Here is a 24,828-nt window from a genome sequence, read left to right on the forward strand (position 1 = left end):
GTGGTGCACTTATGTTCCCTCCTTTTGTTGGTCTTCCCAGACAGCCTCAGGTGAAGAGAGGAGACAGTGCCTCTATCAACAGCACTCATGGCCTCCTGTTCAGAGGCCGCCTGGTACTCACCAGGACATGTTCAAGCCCATGGGGCAGGTTAGGTCAGAAGCATCTCCTGGTTTATTTAAAAAGTTGTGCTGGGCACTTGCTCCAGTGTCGGCAAATTTGTATAAAGAATGCTCTCCCACAGCTGCACAGGAGGAGGTTTGATGGGCAGTAAATTGGTGAGGTGCACAGAAGCTGGGTGTAAGTGAATTATCAGTGAGCAACTACAACGTAGCCAACTCAATGCAAGTCATGGAGACATTCAATAGAGACATTCAAGGCCAGGCTTGATGAGGCTCTGTGCAACCTGATCTAGTTGAAGATGTCCCTGCTTACTGCAGGGGGTTGGACTAGATGACCTTTAAAGGTCCCTTCCAACCCAACACATTCTATGATTCTATGATTCTATTCTATGAAGTCCCTATAGGAGGGTGACTTTATCACCTTATAGGCAGGTGAATTTATTTTAAAGCAGTACTGATTTGAGTCAGTCACGCTCATATTCTCATGCCCGGGTACTCAGGAGGTGGGTGTATCCGGGCCGTCTGACCAGCATGCAGGCATCAGGATGCGTGCGTCCCATCTTTGCAATGACTTTGGGTTCCTCTTAGACTGCTGACTGTGTGCTGGCTCTGGATGTGTTCCTTCTAAACTCATAAACCTTTTTATCTCTCTCCCTCGTCTCCTCGGAGTGAGAGGTGGCAGGAGAGCATCTGTCATCTCGTCATTGGCCAGTCCGGCCCAAACCATGACACTTTTGAACCCTTTAGCTGCTGGCAGCAACCACATTGTCCATCCTGCTCCACCCCTGGGAGTTACCAGGATTTACTCCCTGCCCTTTGCTTCCTGACTGTGTCCCTAGCAGCTGCTCGCGGTGTGTGCTGGCATCTTGGTGGGCTCCTCATTGAGGTCCCATCAGCGCCTGCCACTCTTGCAGCGGTCACTTACAGTCTCCTGCCTTTGGTCCCTTCTGGTGCCTCACACCCAGCCACTGCCAGCCCTTCCCCATTCTTACCAATCTTCCCATTTCTATTACTATTACAATCTTCTTCTGTCTTTAGAAGGCAGTTAAATCTGTAAGAATTTTTTTCTGAATGAATTCTGTAAGAGATTTTTTTTTTGGGGTGGGGGGAATTAGCATTATGGACATTAAAAGGCAGGAAATTGTGTATTTTTTTAAAAAATCGACTGCTTCAAGGGAGAAAATGAGAAATGTTTTTGAGAACAGCTTTCCTTTATATGAGAAAGCAGAAGCTCCATTCCTCTCTCTTTCTCACACCATCTGTGTTTATTAACTCTAACTATTTTAGAAACAAAACATCTCTCACGTCTTTCATGTAAGCCAGGCTAACACAATCCACATAAACATCAAGGCAAGTGCAGGCGCCATGTAGGAAAGGAAGATAAAAAGCTTTTTTTTATGCTTTCTTTTAAGTGCCAGAGGCCTAAGAAAACTGCCTGAAACCCTCCACAGTTCATAGGCAGACATGGAGTGTCGAGGCAGACTTTACATGAATTTATGCAACCTGGATCAACCCTTTGGTGCATCCAACCCAAAATCTTGTTTCCAGCAGTGGCCATGCGAGAACAGGCAAGGAAGACTGTAGGAACAGGGCAGACACACATAGCAATGTCCTCCTCCTATTCTCCCAGCTTCTAATAATTTTCAACATAGTTTATATGTATATAGCAACTCTCAGTGGATTTCTCTTCCATTAATTTGTTCTTGAACGAAACTGTAACACCTCCAACATCCATCGGCAAAGGGCTCAATGGGTGCATTGCTTGTTGCATGCTCCTTTTTACTTATTTTTAAACCTTGTTCTCTCATAGTTTCTTTTGACGCTCCTGAGTTCTTATATCTGGTTCTGCCAACAGCCGTAGCCATGTGGCACCTGAGTCCAGCTAATGGTCTTTGAATAACCAGTCAATAACTAAATAATAACTGAATAACTAAAAAAAAAAAATACTTCTCTCCCAACATCCTGAAGAAGCATGACCATATGTTATGCTGTATCTTTTGTAACCTGGTTTGGGTCTTCCCGATGGCCAGGCGTCAGGTCCGTTATGGAAGTGCATGGTGGGCGCTGCTCTGCAAGGGGGTATCTAAATGGAAATCAGCATTAAAAGTAACATGATCTATTTATTTGGAAAGAAATACTTCAGATGAGTTAGTTATAAGGGTTTTTTTTCTCTCCAAATACTGCTTTCCCCCAATTATGTGAAGTTTATGAGTCTGTCTTTAGAGACTCTCACTCTTTTTGTCTCTGATTTCTGTTACTGCCGTATCTGAAGTCTTAGCTTGTTTCTGTTGCCCACAGGATCCGTGACGGCACACGCATTTCCCTCTCCAGCGAGTGCATTACGATGCAGATATCCAGCAGGTAAGTGTTTCACTTGAGTGGATTTACATCCATTTGAATGGATGTTGGAGGTGTTACAGTTTGGTTCGAGAACAAATTAATGGAAGAGAAACCCCTTGAGAGCTGCTAAACACATATAAACTATGTTGAAAATTATTAGAAGCTGGGAGAATAGGAGGAGGACATTACTATGTGTGTCTGCCCTATTCCTTGCCTGTTCTTGCATGGCCACTGCTGGAAACAAGATTTTGGGCTGGATGCACCAAAGGGTTGATCCAGGTTGCATAAATTCATGTAAAGTCTGCCTCAACACTACATGTCTACCCATTCTTTAAAAGGAAGATCTTTTTCTTCCTGGGGTTTTCAGATGCTACGTCTTGTTCCACGTTTGTTGCCTGTATCTTCTCACAGTCCAAGAAAAGATGTTTCTAGTGTCAGCAATTGTTAATTCAGATAAACGGTAATTGTGAATGTGTATAAAACACTTTTCCAAGCACAGAATCGCAGGGCGCTCAGCCTGTGCAAGTCAAAAGTGTTGTCCCTTGGGGGTGAAAGGATGGGTGCCAGGCAGAGAGCACCCCAAGCAGGAGCGTGGCAAGGACAGGGTGCAGGCTCAGCTCTGCCCGGGCCAAGCTCACTGGAAGGACTTGAAAACACACAGATGCTCACCTTGTGACGACGTTTGGGCTGAGTGACACCCCATGAGGACACACGGTGGCAGCCCATGACACCCCCTCAGTGAGGGGTGGCTCTGGTTTTTGACTGACCCCCTGCCAGGACCAGCCAGGCTCCACCTCTGCTGGAAGGGTGGCTGCTGTCACCCCGGCTCTGCAGGAAATACGATGGAGAAAGAGAAATGCAGGGCTTGGGGGGGCCCTGGTGGTATGGCAGAAGCAAAGACATCCTGACAGCTGGGTCTCACCTGACTTTCAACAGGTTGGCATTTACATTTTATTTATACATTTAACCGAAAACAGGTAATTAGCAGCAAGATAGGTCATAGACCAGCAGTAATATGACATAGATCATACTCGATGTAACACTTACTGTCAGAAAAACTCTGTGTACGTAAGCCCACAAGATACCATGCATGGAGAGGAAGCACGAGAGATTGCTCCCCAGGTGCTGGTCCCAGGGAGCTTCCGAAATTCTGGCAGCAAGTGATTTTTATGATTTAGTTCACATTCTTCCTTTCCCTGTAAACAATTTGGTCTGGATGTAAACCCTCAGGAAATGCAACGATGGGACAAACGCTCAGGGCTGTGCAGAGGCCATGCCAAGCTTGACTCCAGGGGTGGGCCAGGACTTGGGGCTACCTCCGCGTGGCTGCCTGTCACCAGGGCACACAGCCACGCGGCTCCTCTGGCAGGGCTCCTCGGCGGTTTCAGCTCAGGCATCCCTTCCAGGGACACGCAGCGGTGCCCAGGACAGGCGCTTGTCCTCCACATTTGTTTTCACTCGTTTCCCCTGTGCTTGACTAAAGACCTCTCTGTCCCGAGCAGGAGCAGACCTCCGTGCATGTGGCCACTCGGTTCTTCTGTAGGTTGAGCTGTGCTGTGAGGGGCGGATGGGCTTTAAGCCCTTCTAGGGAAGCAGGGTAGAAAATCAGGAATTAATTTTAATAGCAGCTAATTTTATCTCTTAAATTGTACATGAAAACAAATAACTCCGTGCAGTGATGTCCACGGGGTTAATATGAGGTTAATATCAAGGCTGTATTCCTCTTTTTCAGCTTCCTTTTCCAACTTTCAATCTGCAGTTGAATATTTTTTAATTGGCAAAACACAGGAATGGCCCCGAGATGCCTCTGGGATTGCAGTAGGTATCAAGTAGGGACAGTGGGGCTTGGTATATTATCCTCATTTTTAAAATGTTTTATCAATTCCAGAGCTGGAAATTTGTATTTTTTAAAAGCACAGATCCTGAAGTGCAGAAATCCTCTTCTGCAGGAAATCCCCTTACCAGGGAACTGTGGAATACGTCACACCTCAGATTACTGAGTGGACAACTGATGCTTAAGCTTTTAGACCATTTTCTATCGCCTCTACTATTAAGGCTTAGCCCGACCTCATCACAGTCAAAATATTCCCATTAAACTGCTGTGATCGTGCTCCTGCAGCAGGCAGCTGCGGGAAGGGCAGGCCGGCCGCCTCGCAGCCCGTTTGCCGGCTGAACAAGGAGCCTCCAACCCCTACAGCCGGGGGGCTGCATGGGAGCAGAGTCCCCTTCCCAACCTCCTCCCTGTCCTTTGCGTGACACTTGAGATCTACAGAATTGGGATGTGTCTGATTTCCAGTGTCAGAGAAACTGCTTGTGGGACACTGCAAGGGTACCAGCCATAGCGGCGTATTGAAAAGCTACGTCTGTTCTGCTAACTAGACCGCTGCAGGAGACACAGATTTCCTTTCTTTGTTTTTCCTTGACACAAAGGCCATTAATTTCCCAACTGCTTTCTGTGGCAGTCCTAGTTTATGCCAGCCTTGCTTTTCCTGGATCAGCCCTTCCCTTGGCTGGCACAAGTGTCTGCATGACAGTGACAGATCAGAGCAGCCACCAGAACTGGGTTAAAACAAAGCTTGCAAGAAAAGACAAAAAAAAAAGAAAAAAAAGGCTCATTTTAACCTGGATCAGTTCCTAATCCCGTGCTCTACATTGTCAGGGGCAAGTAAAGAAATGGTACAAAGGGAGAGTGAAGAGCAAATGACGTGTGAAACGACAGCCTAAACCATAAATGGGTGGACACGACAGTCAGTCCCTTGGCTTTAGACAATATAAAAATCCTCTTTAAGCCTTCAAGTATTTTTATAGCCTTAAATTGCCTTTTCTCCTCTCTCTGACACAACCTCCAAAAATGGAGTGACAACAGCTGCAGAAGAAAAGGAAACCAGTTCTGTGAGTATGTGTATGGGGCCAGCGGCTCTCGTCCAAGCGCCCAGCCTTGTCCCCAGCTCCCCGAGCTGCCCAGGACACCCTGGAGGGACAACGTCTCATTTTGTTTTCCTGAGTTCTTGCAGCTTGCGGAAACTGGAGGGGGACTCTGCTCTGCTCGAGACAGCGAGGATTTAGAGGCTGTGCTGGGTAATCCTGGGAGACGTGTGTCCCGGTTCGCACACACCGCTTGGACGGGAGCAGATTTATTCGTCTGAATTCCTACCTTCAGGAGGACTTCCCAAGGGGAAAAATTCTGACCTGCAGCTTACAGGGACAGGAGGAGAAAGCTCCAGCGCTGCCAGCCAGCCCTTCACTCCCTATATTGGAGACACTCAAGGCCAGGCTGGATGAGGCTCTGAGCAACCTGATCTAGTTGAAGATGTCCCTGCTTACTGCAGGGGGTTGGACTAGATGGCCTTTAAAGGTCCCTTCCAACCCAACACATTCTATGATTCTATGATTCCCCTTCAGCATCATCCGCTGTCTGATTTCTGGTGGGAGGGGGTCTAAGCATGGTGGCTCTAGGCCCATTGCGGGTACATTCTCATCTTTGGTATCTGATTTTGAGTATTTGATTGGAAAACAAAAGGAAGCGCTAAGCTATCACCTCCCAGGTGTCCTGGCCAAGTGGTCCAGGTTACCAATGCACAGGTACTGCTGCTGGGAGCTGCAAGTTGTGGGTGCTGACACCTGGGGAGCCGGCTTTGGCTCTTTCTGAAAGATATCGCTAGGGATTCCTGCCACCTTTAGGGTATGAGCCATGGCTCTGTGCTAGCACCGAGCAAACCATGGGAGGAAAGCCCGTTTTCGGGTGTGGGGTGTTCAAACCCAAAGCAGGAGGACAGGAGCAGCCCGTAAGCAACTTGACCTTCGCTCTTGCACAGAGCCCACAGGAGACCCCATGCTGCTCTTGGGTTTCTGAGGTGCTCTTGGTTGAGCAGGTCTAGGTGGTCCTTTCCTCAGACCAACTGGAAAATGACTGCAACACTTAGAAAAACAAGAAATAACTGAATCTTCTGGAGCTGCAGAGTCCTTCAGCTCCAAAAGCAACACAAATTTGTCAAGGGTCCCCATCACTCTCAAAGTGTAAAGAAACAGGATAGAAATAAACATAGGGGAAAGCAAGAGATGTACTGCAAGGTTGCTATTTCAGGGTATGAAGTTACTTTTCAATTAAAAGCCTTGGAGGCTTTTGGAGTTTGGGGGTCTTGGAGTTTGGGGAGAACCTGCAGTTAGTTCTGGATTCTGTGTCTTTGCTGCCCTTTTTATTGACAGAATAAACTGCAGAAAGCAGTTGTTATTTTAGACATGAATATTTTTTATCTGAGCACTACTGCCTACCCGAGATTTTGATTTTTTTTTTTAAATGTTGGCTAATTTTGTGTTTTGAGTAGGAAGCCTCAACTTCACACCACTTCTACCCGTGCTCTTCTGCTAACCAGCAGTTTGTGCAAGATAAACCTGCAACCGAGACGCCCCTCCACTAATCTCTATGGCTTTTATCAGGATTTTATTATTGCTCACCTTAAGTATGGACTTTGAGAAGACATGGGGAGTATCTGAAGTAGTTAGAAATATTTAAAATATCACTGGGATCCAGGCAAGTATCCCTATATGTCCACCTGGCCCCAGTTCCTGCTTTTGCTTTCTAATGGGTGAATAAAGCAGGGAAGGCAGGGCCTGCAGGCATCTCTGCGGGGAGCCTGCCTCTCCCCAGACTGCATTAACCACCCCTGCTCCCACTCCGGATGCCTTCCCAAATCCTCAGTCCCCTCCCGACACGTCTGTGCTGTTTGTCCTGCACCACCCCAGCGCTCGCAGAAGGGACCCCCTTGGGGACCACCCCATCTCGCCCACGTTTATGGCAGAAGGGAGCACCCAGGCAGTGTCGAGGCAGGAAAAGTCTCTGAAAAGCAGCAGAATTAGCAATGTCTTGCACATCAAAGCAAGTCCTAAAGCAGGCAAAGCAGCAGCCAGGGAAGGCAGCGACCCATTCCCAACATCCCCCCTTGTCCGTCCGTCTGCCTTGGCACAAGGTGGGAGGCAGCAGGCGGCTCCAGCGCCGGCACCCTCAGCCTGCTCGATGGCTCATCCGTCAGGAGAGACGAGGAGGAACAGTGCTTGGTATCCGCCCGGGCATCTGCCTGCCTGCCAGGCTTGCTCTGTGAAACAGGCTGGCAAGCACAGATAGCTGTCGATGCCACTTCTGCCGGCATGGGGTGGGCTGTGCTGCTGTGCACCAGGATGGATCCGGGCTACGAGGGAGAGGACACCAGCGCTGACTCCTCGGTGCCCGTCTCGAACGACTGTGAGAAAGCAGCCAAACAGGAAGACTTCAGAGATGGCCCCTCTGTGTTGCAGCTGCCAGTCTCCCCCGCCAGCGCTAAACATGCATGTTTGCCAAGCACAGAGGAGAGTTTGGATATACTGCAGTCGGTCAGTCCTTCGGATGAGATGTGAAAGCAGAGGCCTCCTCCACCAGCCCTGCAGAACCCGTCACATGTCCCAAACAGACTATGAAAATCAGCCGACATCCAGATCACTGTCTCCTCTTCCACTAGACAGCTTCCCATGCCCATCCCAAGGCTGTGAATTGCTGTGGATAATAGCTGTGACGTTTATCCGGACCGTGGCTGCCTACCTGTGCTTGCACAGAGGTGCTTGATGGTCCCGTTGGAGAGGTGGTGTCTGGCTACTTGGAGCTTGTGTACTTGGTGACAGCCTTGGTGCCCTCCGAGACGGCGTGCTTGGCCAGCTCTCCCGGGAGCAGCAGGCGCACGGCCGTCTGAATCTCCCGGGAGGTGATGGTGGAGCGCTTGTTGTAATGGGCCAGGCGGGAGGCTTCTCCAGCGATGCGCTCAAAGATGTCATTGACGAAGGAGTTCATGATGCCCATGGCCTTGGAGGAGATGCCGGTGTCGGGGTGGACCTGCTTCAGCACCTTGTAGACGTAGATGGAGTAGCTCTCTTTCCTGCTCTTGTGTCGCTTCTTGTCACCCTTCTTCTGGGTCTTCGTCACAGCTTTCTTGGAGCCCTTTTTGGGGGCAGAGGTGGACTTCGCTGGCTCCGGCATCCTGAGAGCTCCTTCTCTCGGTCTTGGAGCTGCTTGGAGAGAAAACAAAAAAATCAAGTTCTTTTTTGTTCTTCTACAGTATAGTTTTACTGAAAGCTGAGCGAGTCTGAGACACAGACAAGTGACATCTCTGAATCTGAGACAAACACCCCATGACCCCATGGAAGCATTGTTGAACTGCCAGTGAGAACTGCTCTAGTTTGTGTATGCTTTTGTGTTGTTTTCTGTTTAAATCCTCATAACACCGGCCTTGTAAACGTCGCTGAACCCAGGCCTACTTGGCATCTACTTAGTAAATATGGGCTGGGGGAGAACATATTTCTGAGAAGAACATTGCTGTTCCAAAGAAAACACTAAAGGTGTTAAAGGTCCCTTCCAACCTCAACAATTCTATGATTCTATGATTCTAACTGCAGCACAGATTACACTAAATCTTGCTGGAATGGGCTGGAGACTGTTGCAAGTTATTACTGAAGCCACCTTCATATGAAACTGGTCAAAATTATTTTGTATGTTTATTACAATCTCCAATAGACTCTGACTTTTGGATCCAATAGACAGCTGACTGCTGTCATCCGTAAGTGCGGTAACAGAAAGACGGTCATAACACTGGGTGCCTCCTCTACACTGCAAATTTACACGTGTTTTACTGTGTGGGAATAACTCTGTTGTAACCTGGTAAAGGGTTTTGTGTTTCAGAGGGTACTTTGAGCACTCCCTTGAAAGGCAAGACTTTTCCAGGTTTTGCTGGAGGATCAGCTTCCAGCATCACCCCAGGGCTTGGGCTTTCACTGCTCTGTGCCTCCTTTGAAGATGACCTAGGAATTACAGTGTGATGGCCAAGAGAGACTAGAAGAGAAAAGAGCTCCAGGGCTGCTGGCACATGGGAAAACGGATAGAAGTAAACAGGAGAGAGAAAGCTGGGATGTAACATATGGTCTGCACACACAGAGCATCAGAGAGGGACCTAAAAATGGTGCCTGTGCCAAAGCAACGGCTGCATGCTCAGCCCTGCCTCTCCTCCTTGGGAAGGAAGGAGATGCCACTCTCCTTTCTGGCCTCGTTGCTCCACTGTTGTCCACATCTGCAATCAAAGCCAGACACAGCAGCTGTGGGAGCAAACATCTTCAATGCTGAGGCTGGATTTACATGCCCACGTCTTGGTGGACACCAGCTCCTGCTTCCAAACCATGAGAGAAACCTCCATGGCTGTAAATCCTCAGTACGTGAGGTACTTCACCCTACGAGGCACCGATGCTGGGCTCTGGCAGCCGCATGGTCTGGCAGGTGATTGGCAAAGGGCAACGTGGAGCATTTCAAGTCGGGGTACGTCCGGCTGCAAGGGCAAGCTGGCACTGCTTGGGATGCTAGGGAGCGGGGGGACAACGTCTCCACCACAGCCCTCCAAAACGCCCGCCTGGATAGAAACAAAAGTTGGCACCAATGTCCTTAGTGCTGAGGTTTTGCTCAAGCAAAACAGTTTCTTCCTTGCCATTAATAGGAGTTTTGCCTTTGTGAGGTCTGAGAGACCCGTTCAAGTTTCTATTGCTTCAACTTGCAAAAAGTATTTTGTCATTCCAAAATGGGATACTGTCTAACTAGGTGGAAAAGGCCAGCGTACGGGAAAACTTCGTGTAAGAGGCTGCAAGCACACCACCGACTCCTTGCTGCACCAGAACCTCAAACTGCTCACGACTAATGCACACAAATATTAAAACAACCCCTCACCAAAACTGGGTAAATACATATAAAACCCTCTCAAACCCCTGGAGCAACTCGCAACCTAACACCAAGGTATGGAGAATAGGAAGAAAAAAAAAGAAAAAGAAAAAAAGTGTATTAAAAGCTGTTGATGCTTTCTTCTAGTTGGCTTTGGTTTATGAGCATTGCTGGCCTTTCCTTATTTCAGGAAACCTGTACTTGTAATATATGTGGTTATACCACCTGGCAATCATAAACTAATGTATTTTGCTGACTCTTTGAAGATAAAGGAGAAGCAGTCTCATAGAAAGAGGAAGGAGATGGGCACATTGTGAGATTGGTTCTCCTTCAGGTGAACTCACGCCCTGGCAAAGCTTCATGGCCAAGTGGGCTGAGGTAGGTGGAAAACCACGGGCAAAGATGCTTTGCTTTTAGGGTACCTAGGTGTGCCCTCCTACATCAGTTTCTTACCTTTTCTTTAAAATCTCCAAAACCATGATTTTCACCGAACTAACTGCTTGACTCTGCCACCTCATCCCCTTTCTTATTTTTTTCGGGAAGTTCTTCCAAGTGGAGGCATTTGGAAAGGCAAGTGCTGGACTGCCCCTAAAGTCCTGGACACCCTTCAAAACTACTCTTGACGCCTGCCCCCTTAACCACCACATTTTCTTCCTTTGGTGAAACCACAATTTTTCTTCCTCTACTTGGGAAGCAACATTAGGAAGAGAAATCTCCTACCGCTCTTGTTTGCAGACTCGAAAATATGTCTTTTCAATGGAAAGGCATTTTTCCAAGAGAAGAAATAATTATGCACTTGCTTCTTTTTCTCTTGAGCTAATTTCCTGACTGAAAAAAACATTGCAGCTGAAAAATGTAAATGACTATTTCTTAGGCTTTTTAAAAAGTGTGTCCTTCTAAAATATGTATTAATTGTTAAGTGCACTCATACTGCAGCTCTTAAAAAACAAATACAGCATCCAAAAGGCACCAGAGTGATTTCACATGTCTCCAGAAAAAGGCCACACCTACAGGACATCTCCGTCCATTTGACCGACTAATGCTCTCGGGTAGCGCAGCCAGGACCTCGCTCTTCTCCCTGGTACGGCTGTGATGAGGGAAGCCACGATGCTAAAGTTCAGAGACTAGCACAAAAGCTTCGGTGTCCTTGCTTCCCTCCACCCATTTCTTTGCAGCCTACTGTTTAACAGGCAAATAACACCTTCTTTGGGAACAGGTTGTCTTCCTTCCAGTTTGTTTGGGCAGCGCCTAGCACAAAGGGCCCAACTGCGTTTGCCAGGTGCTAAATAAATAATGATAATAATGGTCAACAGTATCAGAAACCCTTCTGTCAACAGTGCAACGCAGTCCACAGGCAGGTGTTGCTCTGGTATGAAGATAAAAGTAGTGGGATTATTACCAAAGTGTCCATGAGGAGAGTTTGTTGAGGGAAAACATTTTTTAAAAAAAGTTTTTGTGTTTTTTTTTTTAAATGAAAACAGTTGCATTTCTTTCTTTTGTCCTTTTTTAAAAAAAAAATTAAAGAGAAAAGCCGAAGAGGTTAATAATTATTGGGTTTTGTGTTTGGAAGTGTTGGCATCATGACTGACATTTCTACTGTGAGGGTGAGCAAGCATGGGCACAGGTTGCTCAGAGAAGCTGTAAGGTCTCTGCCCTTGGAGGTACTCAAAACCCAGACAGATGTGGCTCTGAGCAACCCAAGTCCAACCGCGCTCTGAGCATGGTCTAGACTAGATGGTCTCCAGAGGCACCTCCAGCCTCAGCCATTCCGTGACTCTTGGAGACTGAAGCTGGGTACCTCTTGCCTACAACATGCTTTATGAGCTGTGTTCCCCTGATGGACACTTCCTATGAGATATTGCAGCCAGAGGCTCCCACAGGAACCCCTAAGGAGGGGACATGGTGCTCATCTCCAGGTCCAAGCCATCCTGGGACACAGGGCATGTCCGTGCAAGAGGAGGCGCTCTGAAGCATCACGGTGACATTTGGAAGGTTTCAGGTTTTTGAGGAAAATCTTTGGGCACATTTTTTTCTTTACAGCTTTGTATGCTCTGAGTCAATGAGTTATTAGTGCTGGCATTTTTTTCCTTCCTCAGAAAACCAACAACAAAACCAACCACAGCACTTTTTCTCACCAGCTCCAAGCAGCAGCCTGCATGCTGCTAGAAAGCAGAGCGGCGCGGAGTGACAGATACATCTTCCTTTGTGTTGACACCCCTTTCTTCAGCACCATTAAAAGGAAAATGAACTGAAAACATATTCAAAGATACAAATCACCACAGTCTCTCCGATCCGAGATGGGAGAGGCGCCCTGCTGAGAAATCCCACGTGAAGCCTGATGCTGCCTCTGTTTTCCCTAGGCCTGATTTATTGATGGAGAGAGAGACAGGCAGGGAAGCTCCCGCAGCAGTTTTGTTCATTTTTGGCTTTGCTGCTGAGTCTGTAGGACCAGTGCCAAATTGGAGCCAGCAGTGTGCATGGCTGACCATCGGTGGATTATTAGCTGGCCTTTTGGACCTCTCCTCATGCAGGGGTGGAAACAGCACTTGGATTTTTTCCTTCTTTTTCCTATTAAAAGGTGTCCTGGCTGTGATGAGCTCTGCGGCATCCACTGTAAATCCCCATGGCCGCTGGGCTTCTCCCTTGCTGTAATCTCCTAATCAGCCATAAAAGTTACATTTCTACAAGTGGCACTTTGTTCTTAGGTTGTTTTGGTGAAAAATTAAAACATTTGTAGGAAAATTCAAGCTCTCATCTTTCAGACATCTGATGTTCTGAAATTTATTTGCTAACCTTCTGATGATCTATTTTAATCCTTGATACAGTAAATGAGAGCTGATGCGATCTTGCTGCCCCTTAAATATGAATGTCCTGTTAATTCTGTCCAATTATTGTCCCTTTCCTTAGATTCTCTTGCCATATAAAATAAAGAAAACTTGGCTTTAATTCTACACATCAAGAAATGTAAAGTTAAATTAGCTGCTGCTTTTTGTTTTACTCTCTCCGAAACATAAAGAAGGGCAACAAATTAAGGACCTTTTCCACTGAAAGGAAAAGGCTTTCTACTGGCTTCATCTGCTCCAAAATCCTTGTAAGAGCACAGACAGCAGATCTGGTAAATACAGTTTACAAATTACCAGATGTCGGCAAATGACTGTCGTTGGAACAGCATATTTCTGCAAACTGCAAATCCCTTCCCTTTTATAATGTACGGCGATCTACCTGGAAGTTGTTAAACAAGAATTTGCTCATCCAACAGGTGCCATTAAATAGTAATAACTGAGAAAACAAGCAGATATTTACGTTTATTTGGTAGCAATCTCTGCCTAGGTAGCAAAGCAGACCAGAGCGTGATGAGTCACCATGAGACATCGGTGATGCTGCCTCATGTGCAAAAACTGATAGTCATATTTTGGACTGGAAAGAATTTTTCTCTTGGTATGTTGTCTGGCATGTGATGATGAAGTAATATTTGCTTTCTTCTGAAGTAACAAGGAGAAGAATTTCCTAGAATACGGTAAACTAGTCTGAAATGCCTGATCCCTTCCCATGGTGGAGGGGCACAGAGATCAGTTTCGGGATGCCAGGTCTCCTCCCAGGTAATCCAGTATCAATAATAAGGCCCCATCCCCAATCCCGCGTGCTCTGCTGCATTTTATATGATTGCTCCTGTAAAGTTACCATTTAAATGGCTAACTTTCAACCTTGGATGCACACACGCAATTCTTCTAGTGAAGAGATTTATGCTTGCATATCGGACCATGAAAATACCTTAAAATTGAAGATGCCCCCTCCTCATTAGAGTATAAAGAAATGCTACAAACTCACTCCCTGACACAGGTACGTGATGTTCAAAGTGCAGCTTTAGAAGAAATACGAGCAGAAGAGAGCACTGAGATATGCTGGCTTGCTAACTCTTTGACCGATCCTCAGCTTTGCTTGTATAAACACATTTTCTGGGAGTTCAGTACAGGATACTCCTTACAGTAATATTTTCTTTTCTCTTTTCGAGCGTTTCCACTTATGATTTTAGAAAACACATTTTTAATCACCGACAATTGCAACTTGTGCAGCTTCTGCTCAAGCTGCAAGCACTTCTTAGGGTTAGCATCATATATATAAAGTAAGGAGCAGCACCCTGAATCAGAGCTCTCTGCAGAAAATATACACCTATTTTTTAAAGAAAACAAAATCTTATTCATGAGCCAAGCAGAGTGACAGAGGGGGACAGTACTGCAAGAATGACGACTGTCAGGAAGCTAAATACTGCTGTCCTTACTCTGATTAAAGGACTGCCTGAAGTCAATGGTGGTGGGGTGTTAACCTGGCTCTGAAACCACAAGTATGATGTTTAGAGATGCTTAGCACCAACAGCCGACATTGATTTCCACTGGAATCCAGGAGGCTCAGCACTTTATAAAAATCAGACTCCACATTTTATCAGGGTTTTTTTTGCTGTGAATAAATAACTGAGTACTTGAGGAAGCTTTAGTGTGACTTTTATCAGCTCTTTATAACAGCACTCATTAGCTACCTGCTTTGGAATCTCTCTGATCTACACGCTTGACCAATAGGACCTAATAGATGCAAAAAGGAGAAATGATGTTTTCTGTAGATCGATACCCGTTAAATGTTTAAGAGAGTACACCCCATACCAGCATCTGCTACAATCACACTCCAGTCAGCTTTCCCACAAAGAGTGCCAGTAGCTAAGAGAAACCGGTATTACCCCAACCACCCTGGGAAAGCCCTCAGTACTAACATAGTCCAACGGGGAACACAACCAGGCTCGCTCCCTTCCTGGGGTTTTACCAAAAAGTCAAAACCTTAACACAACATAAACTTCAGCACAAGCTTCGCCTCTAAGTTTCACAGTCATCGGGATTCACTGCTTCTGCTACGAATCCTTTCCTCGAGCAACGGGCTTCTACTCCCTTCATGTCCCACTTCAACTCAGCTGGGCCCAACTGGGGGTCAACCTCTCAGCAGCAACCCTGTGCCTTGCCTCCTGTCCTTAGACTGATTCAGCAAAGTTGCTCTGGAGGCAGGGAGAGGTCAGACCATGGTATGACTTACAGCCGGAGGATCTCCAACTGACCCGGAGCAAACGTGCTGGGCAGGAGAAGGCAGCAAGGCACCACAGCAGCTCAGCCAGTTGGCGGCATCACAAGCTCTACAAATCTTGGTGATTTGCAAAGTACAAATAATTGAAGATGGGTATGAGAACAAAAATCATAGGTGACCGGGGGCTGTAATACTAACGACCCATTACACGTCAGAAAGATGCTTTACTTATTCCAGGACATCCTATGGTACTGAAAATAAAAAACATGGATTCAAAATAAATTGCTCTGTGCCTAAAAAAAAATGAAAATCACTTGATCTTTGACCTCAACATCTCAGTTTCTCCATAAAAGCAGAAGACCATATACTTACTTAGTCTGCTGTATCTAAATAACCCTTCTACAATGGAACTACGGCCTCTAAACTAGTAATGATAATAAGCCTAAAGAACTGCTATGCCATTTAAGCAAACTATTTTTATGGATTTTATGGAGTAATGGAGAATTAATCAAATTTCTAGACTGTTTTCATCGGTGCTGAAAAAGGCATACATTAAAAATGTGCTAATTCAGCCATGGCCAAAAATATGAAAAGCTACAGCCCAACACCTGCAGGCCACAAGGGGAAAGTGGGTGGGAGAGGGAGAAGCAGCCGCCCCCGGAGATGAGAGCTGCTTCTGAGTTCAGGCAGGAGTTAGGTGGGAACCAACACAGACACGTGTGGCACCTCTTCCTCCCACAGGCTCCACCCCCAGGTTTCAGTGGGTTTCTGTGACCTTTTCCAGCGCTACAGATAACATGCATAGCAAAAAAAAAAAAACAAAAGCAGGGATTGTGCTCCAAAATGTTTACTCTGGACATACCATGTTGACTGGGAATAATACGTATGATTAGAAAAACATGCCGAAGCGGAAAGTATGTTCCTAAATTAGACTGAAGATCATACCAAGGTCATTAAGGCTTTTAAGAGTGATGTGATGGGTGCATCACAACATATTACTGTGTCCTCAATGACAGGGGTGAAACAAGCCCAGCAAAACTTTTTAACAACCTTCATGCCGTGTATATGGGTCTAACGCACGTATGCTCAACAGACCTGGGCAGCGACTGCCACCGACCCTCCCCTTACGTGGGCAGAAAGAGGCCGGCGAGGGCATGACGTGTGCGACTGTAATCAATCAGGACTGACACGCCTTCTAAACGAGAGTCTCTAACTTCAATCATCATTTCCCAGTTACATTACCCACATTTCAGCAAGTCCTGAAAACGACTAAAAAAAATGAACAGAAAGCATCCAATAAATGAAGAAGTCAGGAATATGTGAAAGCTGCATTATCCCGGCTGCAACACACGGGTGCCTGGGAATGCAGAGTGCAAATGCAGGAGCCGCGTGTACCACACAGGTACATCCAAAAGATCCGCAAACCATGCCACAAGCTAAAGGGCAGTGAGTGGCACAGAGTCACATTTCATTGCTACAAGATACTGAAAATATTGTAATGTGTGTATTAATAATTAATGGATGGGCATGGTAATAGCAATTTTACTGTAAAATGGTGATGCGTGACCATTACTGGAGCCTGCAGGGAAACAAAGACAAATGGCCTTCTCCAGATCTCACATCATCCAATAACTAGATGGGGAATACAACCCAGGACTGCTGACACCTCTCTCTCCTGCAGCCACTAGATCACATTACCACAGGCGGAGAGTCCTCTGAGTGTTAGAGGTCATCTTCTGTACCAAGCAGGAAAATGGAGAGCCCGTTATATGGAAGGAGAGGAGAAAAGCATCGCTGGGACAGCACGGCAAAGCTCCACCAAAGAGGGCAGCTGGCTACACTCCCGAAACAGATGAGGGGTGAGCACTAAGGACACAAGAGTTATTGAAGATAAAAGTAAACTCTGGCACAAGAATTGACAATAAACCATTTAGAAATGTTCATGGATAAATTTCTGCTGGAGATGAGAAGAAGGAACATCACTTACATTCTTACTTGGAAGTGGGAGGATGAGGGCAACAGAGGAGGGGAGAAAGACGAAGAAACCCATATCTTCCATAGTTCCAAGACAAAATCTGATATTTTTTTTTTTTTTTTTTTTTTTTTTTTTTTTTAAGATTTCTACCATTTGGGTCTGGCAATAGCAAGTAACTGCTCTACATTAACCAGACAACGCCTTTCTGTTTATGTTGCCGTGCTACTGAAGAATTGTTATCAAAACACAGATGTCCTTCACTTTGCATTTCTCTTTCCTTTATGCTTTTCTTTATTGTTCCTTCCTTCTTTCTCTCACACCCATTACAAGTGCCAGGAGGTTCAAAGCTCCAGGAGGTCTACTGCCGCTTGGTCCTGTCCAACACGTGGTATTTGTACAAAGACTGATACGTTACTTTGAATGACTAGCCATGGGGTTAAAAAGCTTGCAGTTCTCCAGAAACATCGAAAAAAATATTTCAGGACAGGTTAGCCCGTGCCCAAACTCCACACCGCACAAACTGCCTGTGAACGGTGTTTTAGTTTAGCTCTGATTTGTGATAGCATCATTATCACACGGACTTAGTGTGCTAGTCACTATACTGACATAAGCTAAAAAAGTCCATCTCCCTTCCAGAGAAATCAAAGCATAATTAGGGACACATCGGTATTTACACCAGGCAGGGGTGCAAAGAGCTCTCTGCTGAAGACTCGGTTGCAGTCACTAGACAGCATTGAAGAAAATGGGCGTTGTGGGACAAAGTGACAGCCCCAAAATGCCAGCGGTCCTGGCTGCTCAGCAGCAATTAGAAGAATTAAATGTAAGGCTCGCTTTTCAAAACATAGAAGGGTTTTCAAAGGCGGCAGGTTTAAAATGTCAGTGGAGTGCCACATTATCTGTACCATAATGTTATTTTTAACCATCTATGGCTACATCCTCCTACGCTCACTTTCCTCCTGAGGCTTCCACACCTTTAGTTTCCCCACTGCTACGGCCCCCCAACCTGTTTCTTCCTCAGATGAACCGCTCACCCTTTGCTCTTCTCCTCCCCGCTGGTGCCTCTGGCAGCACTCGCCCTCCGCAGAGCTCATTAGTGCCTCTGCCTCAAGAAGCACATCTTTGTGGGTGATTCCCGAGTCCTTATCTTGAGTTGTGCCCCAGTTATCAGGCAGGTGCAATCAATAAGAAGGATGATCGGAGCTGGGCTGAGGACCCGCGGTGCAGGAGAAGAGAGAATATGGGGATTAATTCTGGTGTGGGAGAAAAAGGGAGGTGTGACAGGGAGACAGCTGCAGCATCCGTATCTTCAGGGCAGAGCTGCTGTATCCGTACTGCATTTTAAGGCTTATACACATCGAGAATGGAAATAAGCCATATTTATACTGGGTACAGTCAGAGAGATCATTCCTGATAGGATGTTCCCTGCCTCCTGTCTTGTAGCACCCCATGTGTTACTCATTTTCCAGGTCCCACAGAGGACCCAAAGAGGTCTTCTCCCTTTCTGTCAACGTGGCAGCAGCTTTTCTACCCTTCCTTCATCCACATTTGTCAACGGCTCACTTCGGTTCCTTTGGTTTTCCCCTTTCCTTCCCCTTCCTTGATTCTGCCTGACCTTGGAACAGAGAAATGAGGAGACTCTTACTAAATTCTTCCCCTGGCCCTCCTTCACACAAAGATTTCTCTTTAAGCACTGAGCTCGAGAGTGATCTCAGCTGTTCCTTCCTCCCTGCCCTCCCTGCCCCTCATTTCAGTAATTTCTTCTGCAAAAATGTCACACGTTTTTCTGCTAAAGCTTCCTGTCACTTTCCAGGGTAACTCCCAATAACCTTCCTGGAGGTGCACTTTCATTTCCTCCTACCCATTCTTCCTTCGCCTCCTGCACACGCTGTATTTATTGTATTGCCACCTTTGTCTTTTGTTCTCATTCCTATCTCGCTGTCTTTTTTTGTGTAGTATTTTCTGCTTGACAAATATCAGTCTGCTACATACAATCCTCACAGGAGACAGGGTCACAAAGGTTATACAAACAGTTTATAAGGAGAGATTTTATGTGCCCAAAAGCATGTCCATTTTTCCGGACTCTGTTGCCTCTGCTGACAAAACTTTGCCCTCTTAAATCCTTGATCATCGTGACTACAACCCCATGGTTTCTTCCTGAGCACACACCTCCCACGGTGATTACCTCGGGGATGGTCCTCTACCTTCAGCTGATGCGTTTCAGCTCCCCAGGTGGCACATCTCATGTCGCAGATGAGACCTCTGCAAATGGAAACTCTCTCTTCCCTGATCCTGAGGTAAATGCCAGTTTTTAACAAATAACAAAGAAGACCTTATTGCAATGGACCGCCTGTGTGTTTTCCCCAAATTCGGATAAAAAGCCACCTATTCTACAAGAAGTTTCAAGGATGGTTTAAAGATAAACAATCCCCCCTGACAGATCGTATCTTCAAGAGGGTCGGTGAAATAATACAACAAGGATGGTGATTAACTCTCACCACAAAGGAAAATGTTGAGTTGATGTAGGTGGCATATAAAATCCCCCAGTCTCTTTATGAGTCAGGTAAGATGCCAGAAAGCGGAGGTGCAATCCGTGGGATGGAGCTGTTTTCATTCCAGCCAGCTATTAGTATGCTTTTTGAAAGACAAAAAAATAGTTTAATTATTAAATCAGGTTGTTTTTTTTTTTTAAACTAAGAGTCTTCTTTAAATAGCAAAATCTAACATTTGCCCTTGATCCCCAGTGATGCTGTTTGTAGTCAGTAATAGTCAAGGGGAAATATTATTAAACAACTCCACCCCCTGAGGTTAATGTAGCATTTTTTGGTTAGGCATCTATTCTTCCATCTCCCACCCAATCCATATGATCCTGCAGTCACAGCTCTCTCCTCTCCCTCTGTCTTCAGAAAAAAAGGGAAGCTGACAAGCTGAGATCCCAGTTTCACCCCACACAGAGCCCTTTTCAGAGGCAGAGCTTAGCTCTGACGAGGAGAAAAGCATTTCTCTCCCAATAGCTGCACAAAAGTGGCTTAACAAATGTATAAAACAAAACAATTGGGGGAAAAAAAAAAAAAGCACATTTTGTGGGGTCTTATTTTGGATCAGTTCAAGATTCAAGGGATAATTCAAATACATGGTAGTGCGCTTTACCTAAAATTATAGACTTTTCATTACCAAGAATCAGAAATTTAGAAACACGAAGAAAATGCCATTAGTTCCTTGGGCTCAGGGGGCTTACACTCCTCCTCTGGTACTGTCAGTGGGAGCACAATAACTGCTCTGTTCACAGTGCAGCTTAGAGAGCTGCTTTCCCACTTCTGAATTTAGGAACATTTCCCACATAATTAATTCTTCAGTCTACCCGATATGTGTGTTTGAGGATGGGCAGGAGCGGCGTAATTCAGGTGCTGAGAAAGAGATGCAATAGGATCGGGCTATCAGCATGAGTCATTTCTTTGTTTCAGCCGGAGAATGCAAGATCTGGAGTGGAGCAGAGACACATGTATACACATATATGTATGTGAATGGAAGTCAGGAGAAAGGATGGGGGAGGACAATGAGCAAAGGAAAAGTGTGGGGAAAAAATTCTCAAGAGGAAGATACAGCAAGGTAGTGGACTGAAGTGAGATGTCAGAAAGGAGAGAGCAAGACAGGGTATAAAAACCAGGACAGAAAACAAGGAAAAAAAAAAACCAAACAAGAGGGAAGGAGGAGAATATACATGAAAAGGGACAAAAATGAGAGAAAAAGGCATGAGTGGACAAAAAGGGGGGAGAAGGGGGAAGGCAAAGTAACCAGCACAACATTTGGTAAGACAGAAATACTAAAGCATAAATGAGACACAGAGGAGAGACAGATGGGGGGTCATAAGAACGAAAGACCTTGCACAACAGAGAAGATGTGAAACAAGCAGCTGGAGAAAAAAAATCACCTGCCAGAACAGCACTTCTGAGAGTCACGAGTGAGAGGTGCTGCTGCCCCGACAAGGGACAGTCAAGCCCTGGGAAGGGACAAGCTAAACCCAAGGAGAACAATGAACGGGGCCAGGAGAAGACAAACGATACCCTTGTACTAGGTTGCTGCCTTTTGCCTAAAATAGAAATCATGAAGGTCACTGAAATTGCCACTTAGACCTTACATTTGCAACTTTAAAAAAACCCTTATTTTTTCCAATACAATCCTTCTTCCTCCTTCTTCTCTCCCCATGTTGGATTAAATTAATTACTGTACATTCCACAGTTATACCTCCCTGCCAGGGAAGAAAACCCCAGACACCATTACGCCTAAAGCAGACCTTGCTCTCTGGCTCCTTTTGCCTATGGAGGCTTCTGTAGCAATATTTCAGTAGACAAAGCTAGATTTCCTGCAGCTCCAACATTATGGGGATGAGTTGGGTATTGTTAGCAGGATGAAGAAAGAAAGAGGAAGCAAACAGGGGAGTACACTCAGGCAAAAGGCTTTTTTTGTTTTTATAATAAGGAAATCTTACCAGTATAGAGGGAAAAAATTGCTGCTGGTAAAGAAGCTGTCACTTCTTTGCACATCGAATAATAGGAACAAAAGAGGAGGGTGTGGAAGTACATTCATATTATCAGATTCTTTCTGTTATTAACATGTGTTCAATGTAATAAAAATATAATTGGGAAAATAATACACTATAACACAAATACTATGGAGGCTATAGAGTAAAAACCCCAGGAAGATCAAACTGTTCCCAGGGTAGCACCAGTCTGAGAAACCAGAGCTTTATTAGTAGTAACAGGAGAAACATATGGAGATGAATGAAACCGTGTTTGTAAATGTGATATGCAATTGCACACTCTCGCTTGGGTTTTCTTTTTCACAATCTGACTCAGCCTCCACATGGCTCCACTCCCCCATCTTTTGATTCATAAATTCTTGATGGAGAAAAAAAAAAAAAAAAAAAAAAAAAAAAAAAGAGTCACAAAGCCAGCATGCAAAGGGCACGAGATGATGTGAAAGACGAGGATGCTGGCGAGTGCAGAATGTGCCATCATCAGCCACTGGCCTGCAAATGGACAAATCTGCCAACGGAGCGGAGCAGCGGGGCCAGGGCCATCCCCTCCGGGTGACACCACCCAGCAGACCACGGCTTGTCTCCGCTGCGCAAGAGGCACGCGCCGAGGTCCGCGCATCTATTCCCCAAATTGTATAATTTTGTATATCGCTTACACTGCACTGCAGCCGCTCCGTTAGGCAGTCCCTGCATCGCCAGAGCCAGGAGACAGGACATGAAAGAAATGAGAAATAAAAGGCTTTCTTATGGCATGTATACTCCCTGTATTTCTTAAGCTATAAAAAAGAGATCAGGGTTAACAACAAAGCGGCACAAAACACGACAAACGGTGCATGACCAACGGTGTGCAGCCCTATATGCTTACTAAGCAATTAACATCCATAGCGTTGGCACAGGTGTCTATACACAGGGACGACCCCTTCCCCGCAGGCCTGGGCTCCTCAGGGGGTGCGTGGCCAGGCTGCAGACGGCCAGCCCTGCCCATGGCCACCACTGGCCCAGAGTGGTCCAGCGCGGGCTCCCGGGCCTGGCCTGCAGCCCCCGGCCCTGCGGCCGCCTCGCCCGCGATGGGGCACCTGCTTCGCCTTCGTCCCCCCGGTTCACCAGAGCCCCGTTAGCGCTGGGATCCCAGCAAAGCACCCGCGGGGCTGGGTGCTCGCCAAGCCCGGAGCGCGGCGGAGCCCTCATGCTGCCGGGCCACCATGCGCCCTACCGCTCCCCACACACGCCGCCATGGCATCGGCTCTATAGCGAATAGCATACTTGGGCAGCGCGGTCCCCGCTGCGGGCCGTTCCGCCGTGCAACGCCTGCGGCAGAGGGCAGCGCCGCCAAGGGCCAGCGCAGGATGGAGGATCTTGCCTGCTAGGCGTCGGGACTCCTCTGCCGGCGCCGGGCAGGTGCGGGTCGGCGAGGGCCGCCGATTGCCGCTCCACGCCACAGCCCTGCGGACGCCGGGCCGGCCCGACCCGCCTCCGCCGCCGGAGCAGGGGCCGGGCTGCGGCCGGTGGGGCACCTCCCTCTACGCCGCCGCCGCGCTCCTGCGGGCCGGGCCGCGCCGCCCATAGGCCGCCCCGCCGGCCCCGCCCGCCCCCGCCTCTGCGGGCTCCCGCCGCGGGGCCGCCGGGGGCGGGGCGGGCGCGCAGCGCGGCCCCGGCGAGCGGCTTGGGCGCTGCGGCGGCGGCTGCGCAAGGTGCTCGGTACGGCCTCGGCGGCGGCGGCGGACGGGCACCTGCTGCCGCCTTCGCCCGCAGCGGGCAGGGCCGCCGCGCTTTGTCCGGGGCTGAGCGGCCGCGCCCGGCCCCGGCGGCGCCCGGCCCCGGCCCGGCGCAGCCCAGCGACCGGCGGCTCTGCGGGGCGTCGCCTGGCTCCGGCGGCCTCGGCACCGCGGGGAGCGTGAATGAGAGTTTGCTCCGATTTACGAGCAGGGTGAGTGCACCGCTGGGCCGCCTCCGGGGGGAAATAATAATAATAATTTATTTATTTATTTAATTTATGTATTTATTTATATATTTTAATCCGAGCCTTTCCACCCGCAGCCCCGCGCCGGCCTCCCCGGGCCGGGTCGGCGGTGACCCCCTGGCCCCGTGGGCTGGGGGACAGGCGCGATCCTCACCCGGCGGCCGGGTTGCGGACGCGGTGCCTCCCGCCGGGCCGCGCCGGGCCCCCCCGGGCCGGGAACCCTCCGGGAACCCCGGCTGAGGGGGAAGGGGGCGGAGCGGGGACTGTGGGGGGAGCCACCGGGGGGTCGGCCGGTGCTTCGGTCTTCCTGGGCCTTCTTCATGCGTTAGCGGCAAACGGCAGGCTGTCCCCGTTGGGCGCTGGGGGTGTCTGGCGGCCCCCCGGGGCGGAGGAGCTCCGCTCCCCCCGCGCCGTCCTGGGCCGGGGGGACAGGTGGCATCACCGCCACTGCCCCGGAGCCGGGGGTCACCGGCTGTAGTAAACACAGCGTGTGCCGGTGAGGCTGGTAAAGGTCACCTCTGCGTGTGCACAGGCGGCTCGTCCCAGCTGGTGTCCCCGGTTGTTGTTGTCTTGGGGGCCGTGTGGTGGCTGCTGGTACTCTCTCCCTGCCCGACCTGCTCCTCGTCCTCACGCCGCCCCGCAGTTGGCTTTGATCACGGCGGGATTTCCTACGGCTGCTGGCAGGGATCTCCCTTGGCGAGGGGGATGCAGTTGGAGCTGCAGCCGTTCGCTCCCTTACTTCCTCCAGCCCCCCCGGCCGAGGTGGCATCCGATTTGGAAATAAGACCTGGTAACGTCGTTTGTGTTTTTGCTTCTTGGGCTTTAGCTGAGCCTGGTTGAACTAGGGGCTGGCCACATCCTAGTATTAAATAGTAGCCAGCGGTGTACTGATCCCTCCAAGCATGCAGTGTCTGGATGCATCTTGTTGTGGAGCGACGGGGCACTGGAGTGTTGGAGGAGTAGGAGCAGAGAAATGCTGCTGGAGAGCTTGCTTTCAAGGAGACCGAGAGGATGGCTGGGTAAATGGCTGGTTTACAGTCCAAGCTATCAACTCAGACTCCTTCAGAGAAGGTCCGGTAGGTGTGCACGTAGGTCGTGAGCCTCCTCCGCGC

General features: G+C 48.0%; 2 protein-coding genes across 12 annotated transcripts in view; one reads left to right on the forward strand and one right to left on the reverse strand.

Annotated features, from left to right (window-relative positions):
• Window positions 1-3,373: 3,373 nt before the first annotated feature.
• Window positions 3,374-23,402, reverse strand: LOC141742595 (histone H2B 5-like). Of its 9 annotated transcripts, XR_012586786.1 has the most exons (4): window positions 23,020-23,402; window positions 22,413-22,443; window positions 6,916-8,493; window positions 3,374-4,044 (listed from the first exon to the last, which is right to left on the reverse strand). XR_012586786.1 is itself a non-coding variant. In XM_074585305.1 (3 exons), exon 3 carries the CDS (start codon window positions 8,462-8,464, stop codon window positions 8,084-8,086), a length of 381 nt encoding a protein of 126 aa, XP_074441406.1. In that variant the 5' UTR covers window positions 8,465-8,493; window positions 22,413-22,443; window positions 23,020-23,402; the 3' UTR covers window positions 6,756-8,083. The 9 variants fall into 9 exon arrangements, 6 of the variants coding, with proteins under 6 accessions (XP_074441539.1, XP_074441406.1, XP_074441684.1 ...); XR_012586803.1 differs by lacking the exon at window positions 22,413-22,443 and having other exon boundaries at window positions 23,020-23,237; XR_012586856.1 differs by lacking the exon at window positions 22,413-22,443 and having other exon boundaries at window positions 23,117-23,233.
• Window positions 23,380-24,828, forward strand: part of GRAMD4 (GRAM domain containing 4) — a 79,448-nt gene continuing 77,999 nt past the window's right edge. Inside the window, exon 1 of one of the 3 annotated variants that reach the window (XM_074584998.1) lies at window positions 23,380-23,683. In XM_074584998.1, the coding sequence (XP_074441099.1) occupies window positions 23,655-23,683 (29 nt within the window). In that variant the 5' untranslated portion in view covers window positions 23,380-23,654. The remainder of the gene's footprint in view (window positions 23,684-24,828) is intronic. The other 2 variants (XM_074585078.1, XM_074585171.1) reach the window with 2 other exon arrangements.

Source organism: Larus michahellis, chromosome 1 (assembly GCF_964199755.1).
Source record: "Larus michahellis chromosome 1, bLarMic1.1, whole genome shotgun sequence".
Lineage (NCBI taxonomy): Eukaryota > Metazoa > Chordata > Aves > Charadriiformes > Laridae > Larus > Larus michahellis.